Source organism: Ovis aries, chromosome 1 (genome assembly GCF_016772045.2).
Source record: "Ovis aries strain OAR_USU_Benz2616 breed Rambouillet chromosome 1, ARS-UI_Ramb_v3.0, whole genome shotgun sequence".
NCBI classification, from domain to species: domain Eukaryota; kingdom Metazoa; phylum Chordata; class Mammalia; order Artiodactyla; family Bovidae; genus Ovis; species Ovis aries.
In genome coordinates this window covers 275280412-275301170 of record NC_056054.1, presented here as the reverse complement: position 1 = coordinate 275301170, position 20759 = coordinate 275280412, and the positions used below count along the sequence as shown (strand labels likewise).

Genomic DNA, 20759 nt, shown 5'->3' with positions numbered 1-20759 from the left:
TCAAAGAATGAGCTCTTAGTTGATGTTTTCTAGGTTTTTTAAGCCTCTATGCTTTTCTAATACTAAATTTGGGGTGTTGTTGTTTTTCTAGTTCCTATAGATGTATGGTTAGGTTGTTTATTTGAGATTTTTCTTCTTTTCTGAAGTAAGGTTGTGTTGCTATAAACTTCCCTCTTAGAACTGCTTTCATTGTGTTCCTTAGATTTTTGTAACCTCGTGTTTCTATTTTTTTTTTAATCTCCACTTTAATTTCTTCAGTGACCCACTGGTTATTTAGTAGCACAGTATTTAGTTTCCACTGGTTTGTAGGTTTTTTCCTTTTAGTAGATTTCTAGTCTCATAGCATTGCAGTCAGATAGAGTGCTTGATCTGATTTCAGTCTTCTTAAATTTATTGAGACCTGTTTTATGTCCTAGAATTTGACCTCTCCTGGGAAAGACATAGAAAACAAACCTATCGTTACCAAAGGGGAAAGGGAAGAGGAGTTGTACAGTTCAGTTCAGTCACTCAGTCGTGTCCGACTCTTTGCGACCCCATGAATCACAGCATGTCAGGCCTCCCTGTCCATCACCAACTCCCGGAGTTCACCCAGACTCATGTCCATTGAGTCGGTGATGCCATCCAACCATCTCATCCTCTGTCGTCCCCTTCTCCTGCCCCCAGTCCCTCCCAGCATCAGGATCTTTTCCAATGAGTCAGCTCTTCACATCAGGTCCCAAAGTATTGGAGTTTCAGCTTCAACATCAGTCCTTCCAGTGAACACCCAGGACTGATCTCCTTTAGGATGGACTAGTTGGATCTCCTTGCAGTCCAAAGCACTCTCAAGAGTCTTCTCCAACACCACAGTTCAAAACCATCAATTCTTCTGTGCTCAGCTTTCTTTATACTCTCTCACATCCATACATGATTACTGGAAAAACCACAGCCTTGACTAGATGGACCTTTGTCAGCAAAGTGAAGTAGAGCTACTGTAAAGGTAGATGCTATCAAAGTGTTGCACTCAATATGTTAACAAATCTGGAAGACGCAGCAGTGGCCACAGGACTGGAAAAGGTCAACCCTCATCCCAGTTCCCAAGAAAGGTGGTACTAAAGAATGTTCAAACCATCGAATAGTTGCACTCATCTCCCATGCTAGCAAAGTCATGCTTAAAATCTTGCATGCTGGTCTTTAGCATTACGTGAACCAAGAGCTTCCAGATAGCAAAGCTGGGTTTAGAGAAAGCAGAGGAACCAGAGATCAAACTGCCAACATTCGCTTAATCATAGAGAAAGCGAGAGAATTTAATAAAAACATCTCTCTCTGTTTTATTAACTATGCTAAAACCTTTGACTATTTGGATTATAACAAACTGTGGAAAGCTCTTAAGAGATGGAAATATCAAACCATCTTACCTGTCTCCTGAGAAACCTGTATGCATACCAAGAAGCAACAGTCAGAACCCTGCATGAACAACTGATTGGTTCAGGATCGAGAAAGGAGTACGACAGGGCTGTCTGCTGTCAGCCTGTTTATGTTACCTATACACTGAGCGCATCAGGAGAAATGCCAGGCTGGATGAGTTACAAGCTGGAGTCAAGACAGGCGGGAGGAACAGCAACAACCGCAGATATGCAGATGACACCACTCTAATGGCAGAAAGCCAAGAGGAGCTGAAGAGCCTCTTGATGAGGGTAAGGAGGACAGTGAAAGAGCCGGCTTAAGACTCAATGTTCAGAAAACTAAGATCATGGCATCTGGCCCATTACTTCATGGCAGATAGAAGGGGAGAAGGTGGAAGTAGTGGCAGATTTCCTCTTCGTGGGCTCCAGAAGTCGCTGTGAACAGTAACTGCAGCCGTGAAATCAGAGGAAGACTGCTTCTCGGCAGGAAAGCGATGACGAACCTAGACAGCGTGTTGAAAAGCAGAGACATTACTCTGCTAACAAAGGCCCATGTAGTCAAGGCTGCAGTCTTCCCAGTGGTCACATACAGTTGTGAGAGCTGGACCATAAAGAAGGCAGAGTGCCAAAGAATTGATGCCTTCTAACTGTGGTGCTGGAGAAGACTCGTGAGAGTCCTTTGGACAGCAAGGAGATCAAACCAATCAATCTTAACGGAAATCAACCCTGAATACTCATTGGAAGAAAGCTGAAGCGCCAGTATTTTGGTTACCTGATGTGAACAGCTGACTAATTGGAAAAGTCCCTGGTGCCAGGAAAGACTGAGGGCAGAAGGAGAAGAGAGTGTCAGAGGACGAGCTGGCTGGATGGCATCAGTGATGCAATGGCGATGGACTTGGACGAGCTTTAGGTGATGGTGAGGGACAGGGCGGCCTGGCGTGCTGCAGTCCATTGGGTTGCACAGAGTCAGACAAAACTGAGCAACGCAACAACAACAACATGAAGTAAGCAGTTTGCTTCTTTCCAAGACAGAAGCACAAAGACCTGTGCAGTGGTGATCAGTGCAGTATCGTGAGTGGTAACAAAGGCAGGATCTAACTGCACCAGATTAAAGAATGGGTTGGATCATGGTTCACGTGCTCAGTGGAATGCTGTGCAGTCACGGAACAAGAGAAGGTATTTTTGTAAATGCTGATGTAGAATATTTTCCATTTTAGCAATCATGTTGTTGAATTTTAAAATGCATGATATAGTATCTCCCCATGTCTGTTTTTAAAAGGTGTCTAGGTGCCTAAAAATGCCTCTGTGTTATGGAAACACACAAAAGAGTTACCTTTGGAAGGGTGGATTTGGAGGGAAATTACCTCTCACTGTATGCCTCATACATGTTAAAATTACTTTTCACCTTGCAAACAAGCCACTCAAAATAAGCAAAATAATAACCCACATAGCTTTCTCTGTAATTACAGGACATAGAGGAATTCTGGGAGTGAAAACCGCAATGAGATAGCAGGCTGTGGTCAGAGTGGCATTTCCGCCTTGGAGACTGGAGATTCGTAGCTTCACAGACTAGCTCTCAGCCACAGTAGCTGCTAGCTGATGTGGAAAGGAAATGAGTGCTGTTGATGAAAATAAATTTGAAGTATTTTATGGGATGTTTTTGTGCTTCATATTTGAGTTGCTTTACGAGCAGATTAATTTATGAACAGATTATGTACCGTGATGCCCTCAGTAAGCTAGACTTCACTGAGTTTCTGTTCTCTCTGTGAGCCGATATGCAATCCTAGACCTCATAAGTCTTTCTAAAATCGGCTGACCAAAAGTGGCAATTAATTTTTCTTTGTGAGTTCTTAGTTCTTTATAGTTTCCTTAATGAGTTTCCTTGAAAGGAAGCACTCTAAATCTTGTAGGGTCCTGTAGTTGTAATTACCACTGTATTGTAACTGGAGTACTCATGAAATTGCTGATCATGATTTATCAAAATAAGCCCTTCAGAAAGCTCTGTTTCTTCAACTCTGAAAAACTCGATGACCACACGGATGATCGCAAAAGTAGTTACCATGCATTTTGAATCCTGTGACTCGGACACAGATGTGCAGAGGTATTTTTAAAATAGAAATCTGGGTTAGATGTCTTTTTGGACTTATAGAGGAGAATTCAAGAGGAATATGAAAAAGCAGAGGGAACTCTGAGCTTGGAGCTGAATACATCTTCAGTCTGTTTCTGATTGGGGTGTGCGCGGGCCTCTGCTGAGGCGTCTGTAACAAGTGGCTGCCTGCCCGCCCACTCAGACCCGTCACTCTCTACTGCAGGGTGAGCAGAGTAACCTCCTGTCTCTGAAACATGCAGTTTCTCCACGGGTGATTCATTTCCACATGTATTCCAGAGGCTGCTCGAAGAAATATTGCTCTTGGAGAGTTCAAGGCTCATTTTTAGATCATGTATTTGATAGTACGTCTAGAAATCAAGAAGTCATATAAGGCATGATATTTGCCATAATCATGACAAATTATAACATCTTCTATGCATAAAAAAATACTTTTTTTTTTTTGCTTAGTGTATATTCCTCTTCTTAAAGACGTAAGCACAGGCACACAGTTGACTATGAAGTTGTTTAGACACTGAGCTTCAGCTGTCTTGAGAGAGCTAGGGTCAAGCGGAGCCGCCCACCCTGCCCTCTTCTGTTCCCATTTTGCTTCCACTGGTCGGGGAGTCACCGGGACAGTTGGGTTGGCTGGGGGAGTGTGACTGCCCTCCCTCCTTGCTGAATCCCTCGGTCTGCCCTGCCCCCTCGAACACATCTGGGCCCCGTTCAGACACATGCCTCTCCTCATTCGCCTGCACTGATGGGTGGGAACCAGGGCACGTGTAATCCCAAATGGTGTATAATCCAAAAGCAATTAATACTTGGCTTTGAAATGTATTCAGTGGTGTTTTGAATGGTTTTTACCTTCCTAATTATATTGTGCTAATGTTGCCATTAGTTGGGATTCCCTGAACACACCGTGGGCGATGGGGATGCTCAGTGGGGAGGGCAGGTGGAGCACAGCGGCAGTGGGAAACCCAGGCTGCAGGACTTTGGATTCAGAGTTTGCTTTGGGTGTTAATGGTTGAAAGCTGTCAGCATGTCACTGAGTCCAGGGCCCAGCATAGTACCTGCTGCATGGTTGACATTCTTCAGGAAGCACGTGTTCAGTGAAGGCTCTCAGGGTTTCTCATAGTCGCCTTACCTCTGATCAGGGCTGGGGTGAGCCCCCAGAGGAAGTCAGTGAAGGGTGGCCCATGCGTCCTCCCCAGCCCTTCCGCCCCCAGCTTAGCAGAGATGAGTGCTGCCAAGCCATGGACATTTTTCCAATATGGGGCTGACGTTATAGGCTGTTTCACCAGCTGAGCCACAAAGATTAGCCCCTCAGTACCAGGCACTTAATTCAGAGACCCTTTTCAGGAAAGAAGCTATGCTATTCCTTTAAAATGCAAGGAGATACTTTGAAATAGGCACAAAGAAGCTATGTATTCCTTTCAGTAGAATATAGCTTTCTGTTGCAATACCAGCCTCTAAAGTAAAATAATGATAATATAGAGCATGACTTCTTACTTTAAGGTCCATGGATCAGCTGAACTCCTGAAATTGCTTGCCCATGAGTATGTGTGTGGATGTGTGTATATTTTAGAGGAGAGGGTTCATAAACTTGATTAAAGCCTCAGAGGCCTCCACAGCTCCTCTCTGATCACATAGGGGATTGAATTTGTTTCACTATTTCGTGCTTTTCACAAAATTTTGTAAAGAGGAAAACAGTACACCAGCTGCCCCTGCCTCTCTATCTTGTCTGGCTTTGGAAACAAGGTTGTTGTGAAGCTGGAACTGTAGCTTGTTCTAGACTGGGCACAGGCATAGGCCCAACAGCTGGGCGTTTGTATGCAAAGACTGAATGTGTAAGTGGGAAACAGCCAGGCAACCTGGAACAAGAGATTGCTGACCTGTGTGAGAAGCCAAGCCACCACCTTCACAGCAAAATAAACTCAAGACAGTCAGGACTCGGTCATGGACTGCCTGCTCCTGTGTTTCTGCCTGATTCCAACGTAGGACCAACTAGAGAAAGCTCACCTGCCCCCAGACCAGTCACAGATGACTGTCTCCCTCTTGTCAGCCCACCGCCATCCTTCCAGCTTCCAGTCCAGCAGACTTGAAGCCTTCTCTTTGTTTCACTATGAAGCTTTCTCGCTGCCCTGGCTGCTTCTGATCCTTTGCTGAAAGCAGGTGATGGTAGCTGATCTGCTTGCTCTAGCAAGCCTTGAGTAACTAGCGTCTGCTTGTCCTCATTCGGGTGGTGTTCCTTTGCTTCAGCTGTGCGTGGAGGTTTGAGAGGTTCCAGGGAAACGCCCTTATCCTGGACTCTCCCCCACCGGGACACCATGGACAGCAGCGGTGCCGTTGGGGAGCACGCCTTGCAGAGTTCAGCGCTTTATTTTTCCAGGTAGAACATTCTAAAGTCATGTTTTATTTTAGAGGCAGATCTCTCTGAGCGCAGAACCTTAGGGTAAGAATGGATTACAGGTAGCACAGAAAACACCAAGTGGGTGACCATTCAGCCAGGCCCCCAGGATTGCAGGGCTTCTGCGTGGGGCGGAGGAGAATGCCTTTCAGGTCCTGGCAGCACTGGGGTGCTCTGCCCTCTGTGTGCACGGGATACCCCCCCACACACACCATGGGCTGTGTCTCTGCACTCAGATAGTCACCGGCTCCTGCCACCTCTCGGCTCTCTCGCCTCCTTAGAGCCGATCCCGAGAGTGCTCGGGAGAGCCATCAGGTCAGGACTGGACGCAGAGGGCCCCACACTTAGAGTGCTCACTCGACCGGCAGCTGAGACTGTGTGCAACCGTCATAGTAAACTCATCTTTTAAAAACTGTGACCTGTAAATGTTAACTTTTTAAATGTCGCAATGTTTATGTCTTGTTTTGGCCTTTCTTCATCTTGTGATATCAGTTCAGTTCAGTCGCTCAGTCGTGTCCGACTCTTTACGACCCCATGACCTGCAGCATGACAGGCCTCCCTGTCCATCGCCAAATCCCGGAATTTACCCAAACTCCTGTCCATTGAGTCAGTGACACCATCCAACCGTCTCATCCTCTGTCGTCCCCTTCTACTCCTGCCCTCAATCATTCCCAGCATCAGGGTCTTTTCAAATAAGTCAGCTCTTCCTATCAGGTGGCCAAAGTATCAGAGTTTCAACTTCAACATCAGTCCTTCCAATGATTATTCAAGACTGATTTCATTTAGGATGGACTGGTTGGATCTCCTTGCAGTCCAAGGGACTCTCAAGAGTCCAACATCACAGTACAAAAGTATCAATTCTTCGGCATTCAGCTTTCCTTATAGTCCAACTCTGACATCCATACATGACTACTGGAGAAATCATATCCTTGACCAAATGGACCTTTGTTGACAAAGTAATGTCTCTGCTTTTTAATGTGCTGCCTAGGTTGGTCATAACTTTCGTTGCAAGGAGTAACATCTTTTAATTTCATGGCTGCAGTCACCATCTGCAGTGATTTTGGAGCCCCCCAAAATTAGGTCAGCCACTGTTTCCAGTGTTTCCCATCTATTTGCCTTGAAATTATAGGACTGGATGCCATGATCTTCGTTTTCTGAATGTTGAGCTTTAAGCCAACTTTTTCACTCTCCTCTTTCACTTTCATCAGGAGGCTCTTTAGTTCTTCACTTTATTCCATAAGGGTGGTGTCATCTGCATATCTGAGGTTATTAATATTTCTCCCGGCAATCTTGATTCCAGCTTGTGCTTCCTCCAGCCCAGCGTTTCTCATGATGTACTCTGCATAGAAGTTAAATAAGCAGGGTGACAATATACAGCCTTGACAAACTCCTTTTCCTATTTGGAACCAGTCTGTTGTTCCATGTGCAGTTCTAACTGTTGCTTCCTGACCTGCATACAGGTTTCTCAGGAGGGAGGTCAGGTGGTCTGGTATTCCCATCTCTTGAAGAATTTTCCACAGTTTATTGTGATCCACGCAGTCAGAGGCTTTGGCATAGTCAATCAAGCAGAAATAGATGTTTTTCTGGAACTCTCTTGCTTTTTCCATGATCCAGTGGATGTTGGCAATTTGATCTCTGGTTCCTCTGCCTTTTGTAATGCCAGCTTGAACATCTGGAAGTTCTCAGTTCACGTATTGCTGAAGCCTGGCTTGGACAATTTTGAGCAGTACTTTACTAGCGTGTGAGATGAGTGCAATTGTGCGGTAGTTTGAGCATTCTTTGGCATTGCCTTTCTTTGGGATTGGAATGAAAACTGACCTTTTTCAGTCCTGTGGCCACTGCTGAGTTTTCCAAATTTGCTGGCATGTGGAGTGCAGCACTTACACAGCATCATGTTTTAGGATTTGAAATAGCTCAACTGGCATTCCATCACCTCCACTGGCTTTGTTCGTATACTTGAAATTAAAAAAAATCAGAATGGCCCAGTGTCTCCCAACCTTCAGGAGGCCTCTCCCTCTCTCTATTGTCTGTGTCTCCCCTTTCTATTGGATCATGTTTATATAGTCATTTCTCTGAGGGGAGAGGTACAGATGTCAGTAGAGATGGGATGTGAAGAGAGATTGGGCTTATGTGTGCTTCCTGTCCCAGCCATTAGATGGTTAGTGGGCATGGGTCCAGTGACCACACCTGTTGGGTTAACCGACTAAAAGACCCCCACCCTGGCCTAAGAGGGAATGGGAGCAGAAACCAGGACCTCACCTAGTGATTCTCACACTGTGATCTGCAATCAGCCGCATCAACAGCTCCAGGAAACTAGCTGGTTCAGAATGCTAATGATCAGGACGCGTCTAAGTCTCAGAAGCAGAGTCTGAGACTCTCAGCATGGGCTCTAACCGTGCGTCTTCCTCTGCCCTCCAGGCTTCTCTGATGCACACTGAAGCTTGAGACCGTTACTCTATGTAGAAGAGCCGACCGATAGTTTCAGTCTTTTCTCTCCTCCTAGTTTCACAGGAATGCATGGTGGGTTTAGGAGCGCTGACAGCTGGCAGCAAAGTGAACTGGAGACCGAGAATTATCACCTCATCTGTGGCTCCCAAAACTTAGTATACACAGAGATGATCTGAAGTCTTGTCAAAACGGAGAGTGTGATCCAGCAGCACTGTGTTGGGCGCCTAGGAGTCTTCATCCTTCCGGAAAGCTCCCCAGTGATGCATCCGGTCCTGGGATCACACTTTTGCAGGCAGAGTCCTAGCAGACGCCAGGCCACAGCTGTGGTGCATCCAAGGCGCAGGCAGGCAGGAGGCCGGAGTTCAGGAACTGAAGGGAGAGCGTCCCAGCGGGCCTAGGCGGCCTTGTTCGATTCCTCCCCGGGCATGATCACTCACTACTAGTGTGTGTTCCCAGGGATCCCTCCAGAGATGAGAGCGGCACAGGGGAATGTCTGACGAGCAGCCCGGGAACCCTGTGAGTGGTCACTGATGCAAGCGCAAGATCCGGGAGATCCCTGGTTAATAAGAGCGGGCCTGGGAAAGGGCGGTCCGTGTCAATTCTGGTTCTGTTTTTATTTTTGCTTCTGGCTGCCTGGGGCCTTCCTCGCAGCATTAGGCTTTCCTGGCTGTGTGCTCGGGGCTCTCGGGTGAAGCCCAGGCTCTGAGGCGCTCAGCGCTGCAGTGCTCCGGCTCCCCGGCTGTGCCACCCAGGTTCAGTTGCCCCGCAGCTTCTGGGGTCTCAGATCCCCACCCAGGGATCAAACCTGCGTCCCCTGCTTCGAAAGGTGGATTCTTAACCAGTGGACCACCAAAGAAGTCCCTATTCGTATTACTTTAATAAACATTTATTGACTCCTGTACTCTGTCCAAAACCAAATAACCCCATGGAGCTTGTGATCTGCTGGACAAGATCACAAGGGAAGAAAAAGAGAAGGGAAACCAAACCAAACTGTCATAACCTTTTAGCTGGGATTTTTTATTGGTGCCTGTATCTCTGGTCAGTGTGACTGCAGAGCCTAATAGATGCGGAGTCTGCAAACATCAGGCCTGAGTCTTGCGCTTGTCCTAACCTCTGAGGGGCCAGGCAGGGTTGGTGCCCCTTGTGGGGCGGGGGTGGGGGAGAAGGAAGAGCGGGTCCAAGAAAACCGCCCTCCAGAAGGCGTTCGCAGCTCCCTGGCAGCGGCAGGCCGTCACATGGAACCGTCACCACTGCTGCCTCTGAGGAAGGGCTCGGTATGGCTCTCTTCATGATGTGTGAGCGGCCTGCAGGTGTGCGGTCCAGCTTCCTTCCCGAGTCCCATGGACCCTGACGTTTCCTAGCTTAGGGTTAAACCTCATGTCAGTTCCTCCAATGATATATATATATATATATATATCCAACAATATATATGAGTGCATTAGGAGATTTAAGCAGAGGAAATTGGAAACTGTTACTCAGTGAGGTTGGTTCCATTGCTATATGAAATAGTCTGTGGCAGTTTCAAAAAAATTAAGTCGCCTAAGTGTTGTTTTTTAATGAGTTTCATATTGGGAAGGACAGGAGCAATTATCCTCAGGAAGCCTCAGTATGCTGTTTAGAACACTGACTTGCTCATAGCTCCCTTTCCCAGAGATAAAGTGACAGAACAAAGCCTACTGATGGACTTCCAGAAGTGAAATGTGTTTGTAGTATAAACAAAAACTAGTTCTCACAGAGCCTGAATTTAATTGCTCCAGTGCGACCACCAGCCGCCCGTCCGTTCTTCGTGCTGTAACTTATAGGTCAGCGCGGCCTGCAAGTCATTTTTGATGCACAGTGGCTCCCCTGTAGTGAAGCCTGAATAACTGATCGGGCAGGGAGACTGCATCTCCGCAGCCTTGACCCCCGCGTCCACTCGAGTCAGAGCGGGGGTTCCAGCTGCACCCTGGGCACAGTGTGCAGTGGTGAGAGCACAGTCTCATCTCAGAGCTGAAGCAGTATGGGACTAGACTGTCCTTCAGTAGGGTTATCTGAACTTGCTGGTAAATCGTACATCCTAAAGCCCCGCAGTCCATGAAACACCACACTTGTAATCCAAATGGCAGGTCTGCCTCTGAAAGAGGGACGTGTGCATGCCTATAGACGTGCGGTGGTCATTCTGTGCCCACGCGCTCAGAGCATCTTGTCCCCCTGGAAAGCCATGGATGCGCAAGGCTCTGCTTCCCATGCAGGCTGTTTTTGCCAAGGGTGTATTGCAGTTGTTTTGACAAAACAGCTTCAAACCCTTGCCAGAGAGAGTAAATTGCAGTGGAAATGGTGATAATTATTAGGAACTTACTTTTGGAAACAGAAACCTTCCTTAATAAAGGGCTGTGTGCTGCCCTCTGAAAGGAACAGGGAATTTTCCCCAAAGTCAGAAATATACTTTGGACAGTTACTCTACTTATTCTGTGGAGATTAAGTTAGGTTTAGCGTGTTTTCCCAGAAAGCCAAGTTCAAGATGGTTCAACCATGTATTATAAGAAGTGCTTAGAAAGTAGATCTGGGTTCTTTAAAGATAATCATTAATTTGAAGTTACAGTTTCTTGTGTTTTTATAGTAGAGTTTGATGGACATGAAGTATTCACATGTTTCTGTAATGTATGCAGATCTCAAATATTTTTAAGAAGACCAAATTGATATATTTGACTAGGTAAAAAAAAAAGGTAACAAACAGGCTAAGCATCTTCTAATAATTTATTCTGCAGAGCTGTTAGAATAAATGGGAAACGAGAAAAATTATTTATTTTATCTTCCATCTTTTGTACCTTTGCTCTCCAAAGGAGTTAGATGAGAACGCCTTGTGACCCTAATTACAATAACCTCAGTATTTTATTCTGGCTTTAAGACTGCTTTCACAGAGTTGACATAAAGAAAAACTCGAGGCAAATTAACTCAAAGGAACTGAGTGCAGAGGAGCCCAATAGAAGAGGAGCCTAAGTCCCGTCAAGGAGGCGACGGGCGCAAAGACCAGGCCTTTGGGCTTGCTTCTGTTTTTCTCTGATGCAAACACCTAATTTGGATTCTGTGTTCCTTCTCCACTAGTCATTTAAAGATTGTTACCTTTGAAAAGCCCAAGTGAACGAAAACGAAAGGTTAATATCATTAAGCAGAAATCTAACTGTGCTTTTGTGTTCTTATAATCTTACCCAGTGCTGTCATTTCATGGTCACAGGTCACTGAAGATGCCCTAATAATGTTTGTTACATTAAGTTGAATATACCTTCTCCATTTCACTTATTCTTCTGAGGTGGCTGTACCCATATCTCGGAAGAAAAAAAAATGAAGATTTAGTATACTGATTGCTTTCTGCATACATAACCCACCACAGCCATGTTGGAGCAAGGCTGTTCTTTTAAACCTCAGTCAAACTGGTCATTTTCATAAGCTAATCAGTAAAAAGTGTATTTTTCTTGGTGTTTCCATGGGTCATTCACTAAGCAATAACACCATCAGGAGTTACTGATCCCAAGGGAATAACGGCTTAATTACACAGAAATTTAAAAATGAGAGAAGTGTTGCATGAGTACAGACATAGAGACTGTCCTGTCTCTGGGTGGTTTATTATTAAATTTAATACTCAGATGGTCTTTTTGGTTTGTGCAGATTTTAATTACTAAGTAAGTCTGGTAAAATATGAATTATTGTATTAACACAAGTGATAAAACGTACATGGTTATGAGCATTGCAATCTGTAGGTGTAATGTACATAACTCGAGATTAATAGTATCAAGCAATTAAACTGAAGTTAAAAGAAGGTTTAATGCTACCCTTAAGTGTAACTTAAACTCTCGCTAAATATTTTTAACTGCAGTGAAAGCGTGTTAATTTTAGGAGTGACTTCTTTTACAAGACCTCATTTCTTAGAGTACGTTTTCCTTTCTAAGAATACAAAAGCACACTGAAATACTTTCTGCTGGTAACTCATTCCATAAAGATTTTTTTTTCTGGCTTTTAAGCTCAATGAAGAAAGCCCAAAATAGCATAGGAAGTTTTGTGTGGTGAATATATATATGAACTAAATCTAGTTGGGGTAAAAGGGATTAAATTATTGATAAGATCATTGTTGCTCCCAAAGCATTCCATTAGTCATACCAGGACTTCTTAAATATTTTGAGAATTTAACCTAAATTTTCCTATAAATGCATATTAAATAGAGGAAAATATATTTTGCTTTAATTTAATATCCTTACGTGTACAACCCACTAAGAGTCTAATATATTGTGCTTAGTTACTCAGTCGTGTCCAACTCTTTGTGATCCCACGGACTGTAGTCTGCCAGATTCCTCTGTCCATGGAATTTTTCAGGTGAGAATACTGGAGCGGGTTGCCATTTCCTACGCCAGGAAATCTTCCCACCCAGGGATCGAAGCTGTGTCTCCTGCATTGGCAGGCAGATTCTTTACCATTGCATCACCTGGGAAGCGGCTTGGTCAAAATGTTCCTTTGGATTTTTTATAACATCGTACAGAAAAACCGAACAAATTTTTTGGCCAACCTGATAAACATGCTAGGCATCTACTAATTAATTCTTTCCTTCTGTGTTTCCGGGTTTCCCCCACTTCCTGAATTATTTTTATGCTGCCACTAACAAGATCAACGCCTGTATTTCCAGTTTAGCTACGTCTTTGCTTCTAGGTAGCGTGACAGGTGGCATTACAGTGAGTTTAACAAAGATCTTGGTGAACATGTAAAACACTGAGCAAAATGTTCTCTTACAAAGAAGAGCTCACTGGCTGTGTGTGTGAGTGTGTCTGTCAGTGTCTCTCTCATACACACGCATACACCGAATATGGTCCTTGCCCTGGAATTATTTACCAGTGTACTTGGCAAGGTGAAACCTAAAAAATAAAGCAGTGTGAAACATTTATGAAGTGGCACATCAGAGCTTCCACATTAAATAGAGAAGCGCTGAAGACTCGTGTGCTGTGGTCTTGAAGGTGTGTTTTATTCACTGTCGATTGCTGGGTGTCTGAGCCCCTCGCCCGACCGCACTGCGGTGGCGGCTGCCCACATGTGTCCTAGCAGAGTGGGTTCCAAAGCTAGGCTAGTGCAACGCGGAACAGCAGGCACATTGCAAGACAGGAGGTTTGGGCAGTAACTGAACATTTTGTCACAAAAATAGTAAAACTATATATTATTTCTGAGAAGTAGGCTCCTTTGTCTTCTCTGCATTATCCATGATGAAACCAAAGATGTGATTGTCCCTGAGAAAAGGAGAGGAATTTGAACTTTAAGTTAGAGGGGGAAAGATGGCATTGCATTTTTGTGGCGTGTGTTAACCTTTATTAGTTCTTTACTTTTTTTGACAAATGATGGTTTTTGTAATATGATGCATCACCTTTTTTTCAAAAGGCATTTTACTTTCAGTAGGAGATAACAGGAAAAACACACAGAAAAAAAAATGTCCCTCCACATAAGGCCTCACAGAAGCAGTGTCTCTGGGGAAACTGCAGCAGGAGTTACCATGGGCTTATTCAAACAAGGGAAGCATGGAAGTCAGCTCCAGGCGGGAAGGGGGCAGGCTCAGGGCCTAGGATTACGTTGTTGGTGAGTTTCATGCTGGCATCCGGATTTGAGACCAGGAGGAATCACTTTAATGTCAGAATATGTAATTTTCAAAGTGCCAAAATTTACCTATCCATCAAACCAAGATAATTCTCAAGTTTATTTATTTACTTCTATTTTCCAGTTGTGTTGAGATATAATTGACAAATGCAGTTGTAGGTATGTAGCATACATCGTTGTATTTGATATAGGTGCATGTTGTGAAAGGGAGTTAACACAGCCATCACCTCACGTGTTTATTATTTTTATTTTTGGTGAGAACATTTAAGTTCTTTCTCCCTCAGCAAATTTCAGTTACACAGCACCCTGTTACCAGCTGTGGTCACCATGTTATACGTTAGGTCCTCTTCAGTTTTCTTCGCTGGTGGATTTTTCTTCAGTCGTGTCAGTTGGATAACTGAATGACCATGTTCTAAGTGATTGTAATCACTTAATTTTGCCGATACAGTTATCAGTTTAAAGGTCCTTTTAGCAGTTCCACCATATGGTTTAACCCAGGTGCTTTTTGCTTTGCCCATTCTTTGCCCATTGGTTCCACCAACACTCTTGGAAAAGCAATTAATTGTTTTTAATTAAGAAGAGCAACCTGTGTAATTTAGGGATATTTGGTACTTCTTAAAATAGTAAATATTATCATTTGTAATTTAAAAGAATTAGAAGTGTGTGTAGAAATAATGTTTTATTCTAAGCCACATAAAACAGGCATACTAGACAAAATACACATACGCATTTTGTGTTAGCAACCTTTCATATTAGCAGTGGGATATGAATTAAAAGGTAGATAAAAATTGTAAGCAATTCTGTAACATTTTTTAAGTGCTGATGTCACTTAGGCATTAAATTTCCTTCCTGAAAAATTGAGTAACATAATTTAAGATGTAGTTGAAAATATAATTTAACTTTTCTGTTGATTAATTTGGTAATATGAATAAAGGAATTCAAGTATTTGATGATATGGCTCTTAATAAACTGATATGTCTGTGTTGTTATACACTGCTCTGTCACAGCTTTTTGATTCCTCCTTGAATGTAATACTCCCTGAAAAAAGTAGTATCTGATTTTTTTTTTTTGGCCCCACTTTAACCTCACAGATGGTTATATTTGGTTCTGAATTTTGCAAAGAGGTAATGTCTCTGAACTAATCTTTAAAGAATGGTCCCTATTCTGTGCTATTTCTTGGTACTAGAAATTTAGAATTTTTGAGTCTTTGTTGTGTGATAGAATCACATAGATCTCTAGCTTAAGTTCCTAGAGAAAGGCTTGAGTAAAGGAATTATAGCCATGTATATAAAATTAGAAGTAAATGGATAAAAATATATCAAGTGAATTATTTTAATTTTCTTATAAGAATTAGATATTAATGGCTTAGCATTTGCTCAAAGTCTGAAGTGTTGCTATTTATGATGTATAATGACAGACAGACCTTGTTTACTATTCTCGTTAGCTTCTTGGATCTGCTCTGTAGCATCCGTGTCCATCCTCCTGGCCGTAGAAGTGACTGTGTTTTGAGATAATACCCCTAGAAAGGTAACCTCCTTGACAAGTTATTCTGAAGTTAAAAATCAAGTATCATTATATGTTTCATTTGAGATAACTGTCTACGCTTGACAAAAAACATCTGTCTTTTTTTCACATTTAATTTTAAAATGAATATTTTTACATAGGAGTGACATGTCAGAATGCCGTTTTCTGTGTGACTACAGTAATTCGTCATGTGACCATTTGCAAAAGTCTAGTTAACAAAAAAGGTCAGCAGTGATACAGAATTTTGGAACATTATTATTTAATTCATCACCTCACAAATGAGGTGACTATCAGTTTTCTCCTTGCCTTCTTCGGGTCTGTGATTCCTAATGCGCACGAGAGGTTTCTGCCCTTTTCAAGTATCGCACTTGTGCTGTATACCTATAGGAACAGTCTAATGAGTATGGCCTCATTATGGAATTACAGGATGCATTTGAAAGCCTGAAACTTGGACTTTATTAGAATTTTATATATAATATTTGCTTGGTGTGATCAGTTAAAAATTATTATATTTTTCACAGCTACAGGAGAAGATGATTCCTCTTTATATTGCTCTCAACAGAACTGTCTGCTGAATTCGGCTTTTGTTTCCCGCAGACGGTGGGTGCGGCTGCTGTTCGGCCGAGAGTTCCCGCTGCAGGACCTCCTGGTGGTCTGGGACGCCCTGTTCGCAGACGGCCTCACCCTGACTTTGGTTGACTACGTCTTCGTGGCCATGTTGCTCTACATCCGAGATGCTTGTAAGTGCTAACGGCCATGCTGGCGTGCAGCTCGGCGCTCCTGAGTTTGTAAACTGTGTCTCTTAAATGTACTTTATCTTTTATTTTGAATTACCATGCCTACATTTTTATCATAGGCAGTATATTGGAAGTTTCAGAGGAACATACTAAATATATTTTTGTGAGTTAACATGTATGTATCAGATGTGGGTAATTTTATCCTGAGAGAATTGGAATATTCTTCAGAACCATTTTTCTAAAGACTCTCCTCCTGCTTTGATCTCGTCATTACACACATTTGTGAAGCATGCATAGAAAAAGCCAGTGTTTCAGATATGTTTAGAGCTCCACCTTCTGACAGGTAGGGAATATTCAAGAATATTTATCAGAAGATAGGAGCTGTTTTTATAGTGTCAACAACTTGCCAATAAAAAATAAATATTGCATTTAAAGATACTCTAACTTCTTAGTTAAATTTTGACCAGACGTATTTCTCAGTGGGGTGCCCAGTGGCAGATGTATTCCTGTCTCATATGGTCTACCTTTGGGTGCTTGCCTAGCTGGAAAGCCTGGGCCTGCCCCTTTGGAATAGTCTGATAATCCTCAGCTTGAAGAGAAAAGCAGAGCATGTTTTAAATTTCAGACTACCTCAAATTGTTTTCCTTTTCAAAAGGAAGAATTCACAAAACCAGATTGGTAAGCCAAAATGTAATTAGGAATGTTTGCACAAAGCGGTGACAAAGTAGGAGATAAAAAACTACTGTAAGAGTGGGGCTTTGTCAGAAGAACATAAGACTATTTGGCGCCATTCATAATCTTGACTGTGAGATTGCTGTGTGGTTCTCTGTTCATTCATTAGAGTTCAGCTGTGCCAGATGCTGTTGTTATCCCTCTGGTAAAACTAATAATAGTCTTTAAATTCTAGCTTATACTTTTAAAATTCCTCCCAAATTACTTGAATGAATAAATGACGGGAGCACCACATTTTATCCAAATCTTGTCATTTTATTCTGTGCCTTGAAGGCCAGATAGTTTGGGTTTTGACATACAAAGTAGAAAATTCTTTCTTTCTGAGTAAGAACATGGAAATCATAAGAGGAAATAACCTAGGAAGTAGAGGAGAATGTTTGGATAGATTTTAGGATATTTAACGCTAATCTCCCACTGAAAAATACTGTGATTTTTATAAAGTATAAGTAATGAAAAACAAGGAAATCAGTCCTGAATATTTATTGGAAGGACTTGATGCTGAAGCTGAAACTCCAGTACTTTGGCCACCTGATGCAAAGAACTGACTCATTGGAAAGACCCTGATGCTGGGAAAGATTGAAGGCAGGAGGAGAAGGGGATGACAGAGGATGAGATGGTTGGATGGCATCACCGACTCAATGGACATGAGTTTGAGAAAGCTCCAGGAGTTGGTGATGGACAGGGAGGCCTGGCGTGCTATAGTCCACGGGGTCACAAAGAGTCAGACAAGAACGACTGAGTGACTGAACGGACTACATGAAAAACAAAAGGAATGAGAAGCCTCCTTTATTTAAAAAATTACTTTTGGATGATATTTTCAAAAAATTTTTCAAGCCAGACAACTATTGAAATCTATTCTGATTTTCTATAGTCTTAACTAAATATTTACTCTTTCGTTAACTATTGTAAATCACAACCATATTTTTAATCACCATGTTTCCTAGCCTAAGATCTGCTTTTAAGAATTAATTTCAGAAAACTTGGCAATTTGGGACAGCCGAAGCCTTTGTCCATGTTTAAGACCTTATAGAACACGTAGACACGAGTGAAAGAAACATAGAGGTAATGAAGCTGTTTATTTTATAAATTCCTAGTTATTTTAGTTTGCTTGTTTAAATCATAACAATGGGCGAGACTTCCTAAAAATAGGATGACTATTTGTGAAGTATTTAAGGGGCACTGCCCCTGTCCTTAGGAAGTTTACCAACTAGTAGGAAACATTAATTAGTAGGCCTAGTAATGGCAGGAACCAGTAGGACACAGTCTGGGAGAACGTGGCTGGTTGAAGGCTGATGTTTCTGGTCCTGCGGTGGAGGAGGCAGCAGGAGAGTTCAGGAGAGGCGCCAGGCTCCCCTCTGGGCAGGCGTGTGACCCGAAAAAATGCTGTAGACGCAGGTGAGTGAGAGAGGGGTCTGCAGCGTGAGTATTTAAGAGGCTCCGGGAAAGGAAGAGCTTGTGTTGTGACGCCTCGAAGCTGTTTCATGGCGTCAGGGAGGTACCGGGCCAGGAGTGCGGAGGCACAGTCAGGTAAGGCTGGGAAAGTGCACCTGTGGACGGGGCGGGGTGGGGGGGGGGCAGTCACTGGAGACCTTTCCAAAGCGGTTCCATGGACTGGGGGAGTGGAGGCTGGGTCGCGCTAGGTGGTGAGCAACTGGGCAGCCCGGGGCTGCAGCAGCCTCTTCTGCACTCCTCTCGTCTCGTGTGCACGTTCCGTTTCCAACTAGAAGCAGCTGAGGGGGGAAGAGCGTGCAGCTGGCATGTGCAGAGCCATCTTTAGAAAAGTCCACAGGGAAGGGAAGAAGATGGTTGCAGTTAGAGGTCAGTGGAGGGCAAGGACGGTTTGACGGAGAAGGCAGTGGCACCCCATTCCAGTACTCTTGCCTGGAAAACCCCATGGATGGAGGAGCCTGGAAGGCCGAAGTCCATGGGGTCGCTGAGGGTCAGACACGACTGAGCGAGACTTCATTTTCACTTTCTGTAGAGGGAGGGGGTCCCAGCACCCAGAGGTGTGGAGAGCTGGCAGAGAGGGTGCTTCTCAAGCCAGTCGAGCTTTTCCTTCAGGGATCAGTGCTAGTACTTCAGTCCTGCTCCGTGGGGAGGATTCATGTTATTGAAAGTTTCATTGTTTATCGCTGGTTCTAAGCACCGCCTCCTCCACTCCCCAGTCTGTCTTGGGGAGCCTCCATATCCCAGCTTATAGAACTGGACCCAGTGCATAGTAGTCCTCCTGACACATATTTTTGGGGGAAATAATGGAAGAAACAAGGGCCTAGAGGCAGTGGCGTGGTATCAGGAGTCCGTGGAAGGAGGTGCTGGAGACAGTGGCTGGCAGGGTCACTCAGCGCCTGATAAAGGATGAAACCCGCTGTCTGTGTGAGCAGGGTGGGGCAGGGCTGGGACCGGGAGTTGTGGGGGCAGCTGCCCAGGAACTCGCGCCAGCCCCCGGAGCTGTCAGGGAGCCTGTGGGGACACCCTGGGCGCTGGCACCCGCGATTCTTGAGGGGCAGGATCTGCAGAGGCGAACAGTGATCCAGGCCTCAAGCTAGGTGCACGCCCGGCTGCAGGGAGGCAGGTGGGTGGGGGTGCTGAGTGCGCTGTCAGGGAGCTGGTTAGGAGGAGGAGGCCGGGAGGGAGACTGGTGGGAAAGACCAGCAGGACCTCAGAGCCCCGGAGGGCTGCCGGGGGCATAGAACCCTCAGAGCTCAACCCACCAGAGGGCGGACCTCAGAGCCTCCGAGGGCTGCCGGGTGTACAGAGCTAAAGCACCACAGGGGGTGGGCAGACAGGAGGGCATGGAGCAGGTCGGGGTGTGACCCGCGGGCAGTCTGTGAAGGGCAGGAAGTCACGGATCGGAGGATTGGGAGGGAGCTGCGAGTCTGGTTTGGGCCTCCAGGGACGCTTTGTAGAGAACCACGGTAGGCAGCGGTGTAGACCAGCACGGTGCGCCTGGCGAGGAGCGGTCAGATCAGTGCAGAAGAGCATCGCTCCTTTATCAACGCCTCAGCCAGCCAGCCAGGGTTTATTGAGTGCCTTCTGTTTGCCGGCCGTGTGGTGTATCCGTGACAGTGAGGACGGGGCCAGCTGGAAGTGGAGGCGTGGCGTGACCTCCGGAGGATGGGGGTCTCTCAGAGACTGGGGGAAGCAGTGGTTTGGAGGCCCGCACCCTGGCCATCCTCCGGAGGTTGCGGGAGTGGCGTGGCCGGGAGGGTGAGGCGCGAAGGGAGAGGCCTCGTCCTTCAGAAGAGCAACCCGAGGGAGACGGGAGCAGGAGGGGGCCAGCGCGGGGAAAGGAGGCGGTGCTGAGGGGAGGGTCCGAACCCGGGGAGGAGGAGTCACAGCCACCAAGCACTCAGAGGGAACGCAGGCTGCAGGCTTCTTTCCCTCCGGTGGGCTCTAACTTGTGATGCCTCGCCCAGGGCACCCGGCGTGCGGTCGCACCTCTGCACCCAGCCATTCCCAAGCTCGCTCACCAGAGCCTTGGGAGGGAGCAGCACCGGGCGAGGCTCTGGGCGTCTCACGAGCCTTTGGCAGCTGTAGGTGCTGTGTTTGTAGCTCGGTGTTGCTCTCCAAGAAACTAAAAGACCTTCAGTGATCGGGCTGCCTCCTCGAGGCCCGCACCTCCTGGGGTCAGGGGGGCTGGGGAGCGCCTGTGACCACCTGATGCTGTTCAGAAAATCAGTTAGGCGGGTGCTTCTCTGAGTCAAAGGTGTCTAGCCTTCCTCATCTTCTCGAAGGAACATGTCACACACACAGAGACACACACAGAGACACACACACACAGAGACACACACACACAGAGACACACACAGAGACACACACAGAGACACACACACACA

General features: G+C 45.1%; 1 protein-coding gene across 28 annotated transcripts in view; it reads left to right on the top strand.

Moving 5' to 3' along the window:
- The window catches only part of TBC1D5 (TBC1 domain family member 5), a 593124-nt gene that overhangs the window by 416496 nt on the left and 155869 nt on the right, over nt 1–20759 (top strand). For all 28 annotated transcript variants that reach the window (XR_009595889.1, XM_060396753.1, XM_060396793.1 and 25 more), the window contains one exon: nt 16052–16194. Coding sequence is in view for 27 of the 28 variants with exons in the window: in XM_060396753.1 (XP_060252736.1) it covers nt 16052–16194 (143 nt within the window). In the remaining variant the exon portion in view is untranslated. The remainder of the gene's footprint in view (nt 1–16051; nt 16195–20759) is intronic.